Source organism: Schistocerca gregaria, chromosome 2 (assembly GCF_023897955.1).
Source record: "Schistocerca gregaria isolate iqSchGreg1 chromosome 2, iqSchGreg1.2, whole genome shotgun sequence".
In the NCBI taxonomy this organism is placed as follows: domain Eukaryota; kingdom Metazoa; phylum Arthropoda; class Insecta; order Orthoptera; family Acrididae; genus Schistocerca; species Schistocerca gregaria.
This window is the reverse complement of record NC_064921.1, coordinates 114,889,956-114,902,431: the sequence shown is the minus strand read 5'-3', so window position 1 is coordinate 114,902,431 and position 12,476 is coordinate 114,889,956. Positions and strand designations below refer to the sequence as shown.

The 12,476-nt window shown below is 39.9% G+C and overlaps 1 protein-coding gene across 1 annotated transcript in view; it reads left to right on the top strand.

Moving 5' to 3' along the window:
- The window catches only part of LOC126336468 (cuticle protein 79-like), a 52,964-nt gene extending 49,849 nt beyond the window's left edge, over positions 1-3,115 (top strand). Inside the window, exon 3 of the mRNA XM_050000207.1 lies at positions 2,843-3,115. Coding sequence (XP_049856164.1) covers positions 2,843-3,049 — 207 coding nt within the window. The 3' untranslated portion in view covers positions 3,050-3,115. The remainder of the gene's footprint in view (positions 1-2,842) is intronic.
- Positions 3,116-12,476: the final 9,361 nt, after the last annotated feature.

The following is a 12,476-nucleotide window of genomic DNA, read 5'->3' as shown; positions in this document are numbered from 1 at the left end:
CTGTAACATACAGTTAAGGAATCGGAGATACATATTTTCTCTAGAAATGAGAATTTAATGTTCCTATACTTCTCATGTCACTGCTACCTGTAGCTTAAGTACTGAATGTTAATATCATACATTCTAAGTATAATTTCGTTCGTCAGTTACGTAGGAAAGAATTATTTCGATAGGCTATTCAAGGCTCAATTTCATTAATACATAAAATTTATCCTTTGATTTTCCTGCTTACAGACGGTATAAAAAGATTTATTTTATTGGCTTTACATATATCACCTAAGATTTATTGGGAAATAATTTTGAGTTTTGCAAACGTCACAATCCTGTATTTTTTGTCGTAGCTTTGAAACTGGTTACACCAATATTTATCGTCTTTACCAAAAGTTTCTTTTCAATGAGTTAAGTATTATTCCTCCTATCACATACTGGACATTAATTATTTTAACATGGAAGAAACCGCTTAGATATAGCAGGGCTGCTCCTTTGTAGCAGGAAATCTGGTTCCAATTATTCTCCATAACCGTTGCCCTGTTAAAGAGCTTAACTAAGTGATCTGAAACGGTGAAAAACAGTGTAACAGTAGTTTCCTGCTTCTCAAAAGGAGTCTCAGTTTTCTGTATCATCACATAATGAAGCAACACTTTCTCTTTACCTTTCCATATCTCTGACAGAAGAAACGTGCACTGTATCTTTAAATTTCATAAGTATTACTGAATAGTATCCAGAAAAATGGAAACATGTCGAAATATCATATACTATCTTCGAAATTTGGTAATCTACAGGATATATGTGTTACGTATCATGGCCATGCATAGTAGATGACACCGACCTAAGGTTTTTAACGATGCAACTATATGAATGGACGAGTAATCTTGCGTATAAGTAATATTCGAGTAGTTTCTGTGTAGTCTCCATCACAGCAGTTGCAGCTATTTTAAATGGAAGTATATACTTTTCTTAATGATATTTCAAAAGTCATGCGAACAACAGTGAATGATGTAATAGTGACATTTTACTGCGGAAATAGTTGCGAAATGTCAAAATGTGATATTACGGACTAACTCTCCAGTTTAGTTCACCTAGTCCAAAGGTAGTTGTACAATATTTATTCGGCACTGGAACTCACTGTTCCATGCCATCAGGATTCAAGATAGTTTATACGAAAGTGTACCGTTGAAATATTATCAAGCATCATATCACTGGGTCAGTGTACGTCGATTTCATTTCAGATCAAATCTGATATCATATTTCTACGTAAACGTTAATGACTGGAGTATATTTCCGTTAAAACTCCCAGGCTCAGAAACTTCAGACGTCTTCTGAAGTACAAACGCAACTGCCATTTTATCTCTAAAGATGTCTCCCGCAGTCAGAGCAGAAACGTCAGAGAATAGTTGCATATTAGATTGTTGCACTAGTTCGCACCGCTTTTTCATTAGTTTAATAAACACAGCAGATATAGATAACAGAGACTAGTCTCCAATAATACAGTATATTCTCCTTCACTGCTTACAAAAGTCTGCTAGCGCTGGGTAACATTTCGATTTCGCGACTGTAGAAATCACGTGGTTTTAAAGCGAAAAACTTGTCGAGGTATGTTCGCAGCGCATTTTCATCCGGAAAGGACGTTTCCTAAAGGTTGTTCAATAGAGAGTAAAAGAGGTGAAATCTCAGGACGCAAAATCAGGTAAATGCGATGGATGCGGAACGACTTCCAAACTCAACTACTGTCAGTCTGGCAGAATGCGGGCTGGCGTTACTGTGGAGTGACAACATTTCACGAAGTCTTCCTGGTCATTATTATTGGATTGCTCCTGCAAGACGCCTCATTTGTTGACAACAAATGTCAGCAGTGATGGTTACACCTCGGGGAATCAATTCCTAGTACATTACACCAGATAAATAACATTATCTTTTGTGTATGCGCACAGGATTTTGTATGGGGAATTGCTGCTTTGTTTGGTCCTCCAAATGACAGAACGATAACATTTAAATCAGCAACAGCGAACTACAAATAAAAAGTGACTATCGATAAATAAACCTATATCAACCGGAACACCAAAACGGAAAAAAAATCTATGAAATTATGCACCAACCTCACATATTGGCCACAACCGTAATGACCTGAAGTTTTAACCAAACGAAATCAGATATATTATATAGCAATACACATTTACTTGGATATACGTCGTAATTTCTACATTCTACATTTAATTTTTCTAGTTTCACTGGGAATTTAATTGCAACCAAAATAATTCTTTGAGTAACAGCTGATTTTCTGCAGTAGAAACAAGTGCTGCACTCAATATAGTTAGCACAAAAGAATGAATGTATTTTCTACAGATAAATGTGAAATTTCTGTAGTGTGTAAACATGCACCATAACAAATTTGTATTCGCAGCTCTATTAACTACAAATGTCTGATTCTCAACAGATGTGCGTGTATTTGTGTGGTCTGGCCCTGTCCGTCCTAGCCGAGGAGGAGCAGCCGGTGAAAGAGAAGCGAGGACTCTCCGGTTCACTGGGTGGTTATAGTGGCGGCTATGGTCTGGGAGGTGGCTACAGTGGCGGCTATGGAGGCGGCTATGGTGGCGGCTACGGAAGTGGCTACGGAGGTGGACTCGGAGGCGGCATTGCAGGCGGCATTGGGGGCGGCATCGGAGGGGGAGAGCCACAGATCACTGTCAACAGAATTCCTGTCCGTGTCCCAGTCCCTGTGGAGAGGATCGTTCGAGTGCCTGTGAAGGTCCCGTTCACGGTAACTGTGGACCGGCCTGTCCCCGTGCAGGTGCCTCAGCCGTACCCTGTCCCTGTGGACAACCCTGTGCCCTTCCCCGTCAAGGTCCCCACCCCAGTGTCTGTCCCAGTGCCCCAACCCTACGTCGTTAAGCGTCCAGTGCCCTACGTCGTCAGCGCTGGCCATGGCGGTATCGGAGGAGGCGTTGGTGGTGGTCTTGGAGGAGGCTACAGTGGCGGCCTTGCTGGAGGATACGGTGGAGCTGCCAGCGGCTTCGGAGGACTTGGAGGCTATGGAAAGTACGGCCACTGAATTCTGGAGCCAAACCCAACAACTTGACCCATACATGCCACCAGTATCCATAGCAATGGAATGTAAAAACTTTAAAAAATAAATTTTTCTGAATAAAAACTTTTAACTTTTGCTTTATTGTCCCACCGCTGGGCAAGGACACTTTGATATCCTCTCAGGAAAATGAAGGAAAGTAAGCTATGAAGTCTCATAGTTACTCCTTCAAGCGACACCCATTTCATCTCTCAGTGTACGAAAATGATTGTCATCAGAGAAAGTAATGTATTTCTAAAATTTTTGTTGCTGAAAAGTGTACAAGTTTAGTTTAAGTTCATTTGATGTAAGTGACATCAAAGTGAACTCAAGTAAACTGAATTCCTTTCAAGACAGGCTCATGTAACATGAATGGAACACTTAAAGAAATACTCTGTGCTTATACATTTTCTTCCTAACGTATTCTTCTTTTTTCTATTTTATGTTTGTAATTTCTCGCATTAATTGCATTTGAAAAGTATATGCACTTTATATCTCAGTGGATACTGCCTTATTAACTGTCATTTACGGTCGTTGTGTCAGTATTTATCTTGGACATCACCGACACTGACAAGAAAGCAACTAAAAACAAGCACCATCACATTCAAATCCATTCCTGTCTAAGTCTCCAAACAATTTTCCAGTTTGATCGTTAATTAGATTCTCCAAGGATCACTTTTCACTATAAACAGTGACGTCGTGGTACATACTAGTTTACAGAATATTAGCGTTTATAGCATTTCACCCTTGGATGCATGAGTGTCTGATCTCGCAAAAAATGCATGAGAGGGGTCCATTAGACAAATAAAATAGTCGTTATTAAAGCAATGTTATCAAATTTAGTAGGTTTGGTAACAGAATCAATAATAAAGTAGGTTTGGTAACAGACTCAATAATAAAGTATTTACTGTACTGTAATTTTCATTTTAGTAACAAAATACAATGTCAAATACTGTTACAGTGTGTCTGAGATGAAACAACAAACCTACAATTTTATTGAACTTACACCAGAAATTCTTCTCGTGAAAAAAATCTGCCTCAATTTGTTGCATGTTTGATTACTTTTTCTGTCTAGTCTACATCAGCTCTCATAGCATCTCCTTTTTGATGATGTTCATCTTTCTGCAATTTCTGGCTGGTGGCAATATCGACTAGAGATCTGAGCAATATGACACATTTGTTCGTTTTAAGTACTTAACTTATGGTTCTAATATTATCTTCTCAATTTTTAATTAGGAAAAAAACTGGTCTGGACTTGTAAACCTTCATTTATAGTGAAATTCGTTAACACCCTCGTGGTTTTGTTTCCAATTGCTGTAATATTTACCTTCAAATAACAGAACCTTTGTGGAAACTCTTATAATATTTGTTGAGGTTCCTCCCAATCGCTTTGTTATTGTCTTTACTGTGATAGAAGCAATACTCTATTTTTCTTCTCTGGTCAAGGTCCTAAAAAAATAGCTCATTTCATCAAATGTAATGCACTGTCAATTTTTTTCTTGATACTAGGAATGCACTTGCATTCTAAACTAACACAATGCATGGATCCATATTACATTCTTTGCGAGACGAAGTAGCCCCGTGGGTTCTCAGAACGGAGGTGCACAACTTGTTACTGCTTCAGGGGAAATTTTCATGCTATTTTTGCTTCACAAAGTTCCATCATTACCAATAAATAAATCGAAATTTCTATAATCTGTCTTCACTTGGAATGCCAAAATGTGCTGACTTCGGGTGATGGTATTTTGCTTCTAACAAATAACATGAAATTCATTTTCTAGTGAAAGGATGAAAGTGTCTTGAATAATGATTTTAATCGTGAAACTAAACGTATGGTCACCTGAAACAATTCTGGCGTAAATAAATAATTTTACCTTCCACAACAATACTCAGTTATAGCTTCTCTAGTACTTCTGACTTTTCAACTATAGGTATAGGTGTGCCATACTCTTAAACGTTGTCAGCAATCTTGTCGATATAATCTGTCATTCGGACAAATATAAATAAACTATCCGACAGGAGGTTGTTTCATAGACTGTTTAAAAGATCCCTGTCATTCATTACACGTGTAGGAAAACAAAATTAATCAAGAAAAGTAATTAATTTGAATTGCACCAAATAATGTAATTCCTAAAGAATGTCAACTGCATTCCCAAGGATTATACAGGAAACAACTGTAATACTGTTTATCCATAAAATCGAAGGTTCCTGTGTCCAAAAGACTCCTGTTTGGCATCCAAGGGTTGAATACCACAATTTACTGACAATTTAAGGGTCATTTCGGATAACATTATACAATATTTAGTTTAATAACACGAATAAGTATGTAATGCTTTTGTACTAAAGAAACTAAAATGTCAGGGAATGGCTGTCATGATAGTGGGGGCTGTAGAGGAACAAAACTATAGGTAAACACAGAGAGAAGAATAAATCAATACAAAATAATTTCGAAGGTCCTTGGGAGAAGTGCGACAAAGAGATGGAGAGGGTTGCACAGGAGACGAAGTCATGGTGCGCCCCACCGAACTGGATGTATTGCTAACTCTCAAAGTGACCTAGTTTCTGAACACAACTCCTTCAGTGGAATAACACGAAACGCCTGTAAAGAACTACTTCAGCTAATTTCGGATTAAGTCCTATTGCTAACCTCTGTTGTGGACAAAATTGTGATGAAACTGGAGCTTGTTTCGTAAAAAGAATAACCCTTATTATAGTAGATATTGTATTACATGATCTACGAGGTTCATGTGGAATGGTGTCTAGGTGAAACTAACGGTCCCATTTGCCACTAACGGGTGCAAGGGTGGGCAACTGGTGTGCATGATGATTATAGACATAACTGTCATATCAGGGTTTCGGCATGGCTGTGGCGGCACATGAATGACTCTGCCCTTAATGTACGTAGACAAACGGCCTAGTGGATGCTTCACATTGATGTTTGTTCTGTGCGCCGGTTAAGTTTCAAACCGTTCTGGCTGATGACAGGGCCGTAGTACACCGTCAAAATGGCTTCTACGAGGGTCACTCCAAAAGAAAGGCACACTATTTTTGTAAAAATACAGTTTTCATTATGCATGTGTGAAAGTGTTTTCAAACTTAGTTCAACCTGTTCCCGTGAGTGGCGCCGTCACAGCATGTCTTCAAATAGGTTCCTACACTTGACGTTCGTCACAAGCAACGTGCTGGCATAGAATGCCTGTGTTGTGAAATCGAGACAGTGGTTAACATCCACAAGGGGTTGAGAAAGGTGTACGGAGATGTTGCTGTCGACCGCAGCACAGTTAGTCGGTGGGCAAGCAGGTTACGGCGATATTGAGGATTGCCCTCGCAGCGGCACGCCTCGTACTGCACACACTCCAGACAATGTGTAGAGTGTTAACGAATTGGTGACTGCCGACAGACGCATCACAGTGAACGAATTGTCACGCTACGTTGGGATAGGGGAAGGAAGTGTTTGCAGAATACTGAAAGTGTTGATGTTAAAAAAGGTTTGTGCCAGGTAGGTTCCCAGGATGTTAACAGTGGCTCATAAAGAAACAAGAAAAATGGTATGAAGCGAACATTTGGAACAGTAGGAGAATGGTGGAGATGAATTTCTTGGAAGAATTGTGACAGGTGATGAAACATGGCTCCATCATTTTTCACAAGAGACAAAGAGGCAATCAGTGGAGTGGCATCATGGAAATTTACGCAAGAAAAAAATATTCATACCCACACCTTCTGCTGGAAAAGTTATGGCTACAGTGTTTTTCGATTCCGAACGACTCTTGCTTGTGGACCTCATGCCTAGTGTAACCACCATGAATTCTGATGCATATGTCACGACACTGAAGAAACTTCAAGTTCGACTGAGTCGTGTTCGACCACATCGGCAAAAGCAGGATGTTTTGCTGTTGCACTCAATGCACGGCCACATGTCTGTCAAAAAGCCATGGAAGCGATCACAAAACTCGGATGGACAACACTGAAACACCCGCCTTACAGTCCTGACCTGGCTCCAAGTGACTATCATCTCTTTGGGAAATTGAAAGACTCTCTTCGTGGAACAGGGTCTGAAGATGATGACTCCCTTGTGCACGCTGCCATTCAGTGGCTCCAACAGGTTGGTCCAGAATTTTGCCGTGCGGGAATACATGAGTTGGTTCCAAGATGGCGTAAGGCAGTTGAGAGAGATAGAAATTATGTGGAGAAATGAAAATATTGTTTCTAAAGGATGTATCTACACACTGTAAAACTTGCAAACATGTAGAATAAAAGATGGATTTTAAAAAAAAATTGTGTACATCTCTTTTGGAGTGACCCTCGTACATACGACTCACGTTACAAGCAGCGTGCTGTTATTGAATTCTTGTGTGCAGAATAAGAAACCATGGCGAACATCCATGAACGTTTGTGTGCAGTGTATGGCGATGCTGCAGTTAATAGGAGTACAGTTGGGCGATGGGTAAAGATACAGTAGTTACAGCCTCAGGAAATACAGAAAGAGAGCTCTACGATCAGCCACGATCTTGTCGTTCTGTCACAGCCACTGCTCCAAACATGCTGAATCATGCGGATGCCATTATTCGTTCCGATTGCTGCTTAAAGATTCTCTATGGGGAACACGCTTTGAAGATGACGAGAGTGTCAGTCATGCAGTGAAAACATGATTACGTCTACAGGAAAAGAGCTTTTACCAGCAGAGAAAACATGCTCTTCCACAACATTGGCGTATGGCCATAAAGCTCGATGGAGACTACGTAGAAAAATACGATATGGAAAACACATGTTGATGTATATTGTAACCAAATTCTGACTCTTAACAGCAATTACGATCTGAGAAAAAAAATGTTGGAAATTAGTTACTGAACGACCCTCGTACTTCTTAAATATGCTGTTTCAGAATAATGAGTGCGGCCATATCGTATTTCCAAACGCCTTGCTATAAGCAAAACGTGAATAAACACATAGTGGGAGAACTTTACTTACATGTACACAATTTTGAATTTGAAATGAGGAGAAAGAATAATTTTATTCGTACAATAAGTGGAAGGTTGATGTCGATATTATCGATGAGCTACTGTCCTTCAGCAATGCATTTATGTGATGACAATTTAATTTATCAATAAAAAATCACACATAAAAGTAATACAGTAAACAATCTTAAATACATTATGCAACTAGAAATATTCTCAGGTGTGACTGTAACGACTTTTAAACATTATATATTGTCAGGTAGAAATTGTGTAGCGAAACAAAGAAAATTTTCGTGCTGTTACGCGAAGTAGAGCCCTTAGGGTAAAAGTGTGGAATAGATTAAGTGAATTGTTAAGGCTTTCGTGGCCACTTGTTGACAAACTGCCTATTGGCTTCTCTCAGTGCAAGTTGGAGCAGGTGGAGAAATCGGCCGTGGCAGAGCACGCTCTGATTGAGACCGACCACGTAATAAAATTCGCCGATAAGGAAGTTCTGGCTGTAGAGAAGCACTATCACAACCGCTCGTTCAGAGAAGGTGTAGAAATACAAAATCACACGAACAGCTTCACAAAAATGAGTAAATCCTTAAGGTAAACGAATCCTGGGTTCCAGAACTGCAGCGAACGACCGTCGCAGCTAGCAAGAGGAGAACCGCACTGGAAATGACCTCGGAGAAGCCCTCGAACGTCGGTGCGCCAGGTGCATATAGTCTGCGGCCGCGAGCTGGGCTCCAGTTCACCACCAGCAATGGAGGGTGAAGCTTTGACAATGCCAGCCACTCATGCTGGCGAAACGTCAGTAAAATCATCAGATGAACATCGGCTGAAGAAGCCGGTACAGAAGCCAATAGGCAGTTTGTCAGGTTAACTGAACTTGGGTAACCAGTACATTATTTATCTATTTATTGATGGCATAACCAAATAGCATCCTACTAATATAAATTTGATTTATTCTCAGCAATGATTGTGTTCATTAAATTTATTTAAATTGAATATCATGCTTCCTGGACTAAATTTTACCTCAAAGCGATAAAAAAGGAGTGATAGTACAATATTTATTTCAATTTAACATCGTGTTTAATATTGTATCGCATAGGACAACAAGCCAGTGCTAGCAAATTTACAACTATACTGAATTAAACGATTCAAATGATTTAACATGCATATAATTAAAAACAACAGAGAACAGTAAGAAAATAAGTACAGTTAAATGCGATTAAGAACGAACCTTTCATTTGCAGGAGCCAGGATGTTTCCCGTCTGAATACTGCAGTCCTATATATCTTGGAACTCAAACCTCAGTCCATCTGTTTGTAGGAGTCTCGGTATTTGTCAACCGAGTTCTGCTGTCACATTCACCTTGCTATTGGAAGATCAGTCCACCGACATATAAAGGCACTAGAAATACCTCAAAAACTAACCTGAAACAGCTCAGTATTAGAAACAGAAATAACTGTGCCTTCTACTAGTAACAGGAACAGCTGCAGGTGCAGGAGACCAGTACAACAGTACTACTAACTGTAACATGCAAAGTTTTGAATCCCAGCTGTCCACTGACAGCAAACACTCTTTCAAGTTCCATTACAATTATACTCCTCAGTTCAGTTAATCATGACCATCCTCTATCGACGTAATTCACATAGATACGTGTTAGATAATTACTGTTATATTATCCATCAGACTACAGTACCTGTTCAGAATTGAATTTTGCTTCCACGATCAGTTATCCACACGTCGTGACCACAATGTAGCTCCGTGTATCTGACGTACGTGGATCATAGACACACGTACTTCCAATTTCTCTGTCAAGACATCTCGTAGTTCAGCACATAAGATTTTCATCTTATTTCTCTAAAGTTTATCTAAATGAGCTAAAAGCTCCTCTAATGAGTATGTGTTCGCAAGAGTAACTGCGTCCGTATTTGTTTTACCGTATGCCACTATCATCACCACCCCCACCCCCAGCCCATGCCAGCTAAACCCCGACCAGTAGAGAAACAGATGTACCTCAACAGTAAAATCCGCCTCCAAAACACACTTTCCCGATGATTTTCACGCCAGTCTTCCATGAAACGTGGTCATACGTGACCTTGATTCTTAAACACCCTTTCACAATAAAACTTAATTTATCTGCAGTCAAGTACTGTCCCTTATCTACTACTAACCTTTCCTACTGATGTTCCTAAAGCAACTTAGAACAAACTGCAGATATCATGCCGTCAAAATTCCAGCAACGCTTAGATTGGTTCATTATTTAATGCCGTGGCCGTGCATACAAACGGTAAAAGTGGATTTCCTTTATCCTTGAAGACATTAAGCAACGTACAATGTCCTTGCTGTAATCTTCATAATTCTTGTTTTCGTCCTCCATCCCCACACATTTCCTTTTCACAGTTTTGAGCTTGCCACAGTTCCAACACATCACCTTGAATGAGTCTCTTTACATACGTCCTATGAGTTACCGTTTTCTTTGAGTGCTTTTCTGTAAAAGTTTTCTCCCCAAGCGTCACCTCTTACGGTGCAAGTATCCCTCCGATAATCTGCAAATTCAGTTGCATGTATTTGCTGTACTACTTCTTATAATTGAACTAATATCTTAGAGATTCGACAAAATACCGCTCTCTGTCTACACTCGAGATTCAACATCTCTAAAATATGACTTTCTATTTCTTCGGTGTATTTTAGTTCGAGCGCCACCATACTCCTTTCACCTCACTCCATATAATTTATTTACACTTTGTCATACCCTATTCACTGCCTAACTAACGACAGATTAACTATTGTAGAGCTGTTGGCGGATTTAACCTACAAATTCTAGAACGGTATTTTGTCCATATACGAGTATTATTTCCCGTTATGGTCTCCTATACTTTTTCATGCAATTTATTCTTCACCTTGACAGAAAATGATTTTAATGTCTTGGCGTAAAGACAAGCGCCGGCACGCCAGTCAGGATCGCTAAAGCAGAGAGGACTGTAAAGAAGACGTCAGCCAACAGTACGCCAACCAACCTCTCTCTATGACGACAATGAGACAGCAGCGGCATCTAGGTGAAGAGGACGTAAGGGCGGCCCAGTTGAAGACCAGCCATTCTACGAGCTCTACAGCAGTGACTTACGAACTGTATAATTTCACTTGTATTAGGAATGGTCTATACTGATGAGATTTCTTGTTTTCTCTGTTACCCATTGCTTGCAACACATCATTATGAATTCTCAAAGTTAAATATTGCCATATATCTTACTGTAACAAAAAATCATTAACACTACTTTCTTTCATTGTTGTCTAGCGATAGGAGAAGCAGATTTCCCAGGCAACACATACTTGGTGAGTAGGCAGCATCAACGTCACTCTTATCCAAGGCACGCACTACAGTTTGAAACGCCACCGTAAATTTCAAAAAGTCTACTGTATGGTCAACTGAATTCAGAGATAAATTAGAACATTAATTCAAAAAGTCATGTAATGCATTCTGCAATATAGCAAACGAGGTATCAAGGATCATTTAATCTGACTCATTAATGTGAACTATGTGATTAACTTCACTGCCAAACTCACTCCGTTTACGTTTACAGGCCTGAAACAATTCGATAATAGTATTATTGTAGGTCTAACAAAAACGCAGTAATTCTTGTTCACGCCTATTAGCTCAGTCATTCTGTCATTCTGTCCCCATAATGATTAAAACGGGCCTGCAACTGAGCATTCAACTGTCGCCTTCTTGCATGTGCTCAAACATTTCTTCGAGCGGAGCACAAGGTGCGGCAGTAGCCACAATGACCGCACTGTACTCAGTAATTGGTTGCACCACTATGCTGGCACATTTGTACGGCCAGCTAACGGATACTACATATGGGCACTAGGTTCGAGCACTGTAATTTGTACATTAACTCGCCTTGTCTCAGGAAACCCGGATCTCTTACATTTCCAGGCACTCTGCAAAATATCAGCAGGAAAAGTAACAAGGTGCATAAAATTAGGACTGAAGCTTTTCCTTTGCAGGGGCCGCGCGGAATTAGCCAAGCAGTCACGTACTGTGCGGCTGGCCCTGGCCGAGGTTCGAGTCCTCCCTCGGGCATGGGTGTGTGTGTTTGTCCTTAGGATAAGTAGTGTGTACGCTTAGGGACTGATGACCTTAGTAGTTAAGTCCCATAACATTTCACACACCTTTGAACCACCTTTTTTTCCCCTTTGCAAGAGCCTGGATGTCTGCCATATGAATACTGCCATCACATACAATCTATCAAAGTCCGTAAAACTATACAGGAAACATAAAACACTGTGGGCCACTAGCTCAATACCGGCAATTATCAACAAAGTCTATCGACACACTGCACATGGCAAAGTTACTATATAATGAGAGTTATTGTATCCATCAGATTATAGCACCTGTTCACAACTGAATGTTTTTTATCAAGATAAACACATATTGTCCATGATATAGCTCCATGTCTCTGATG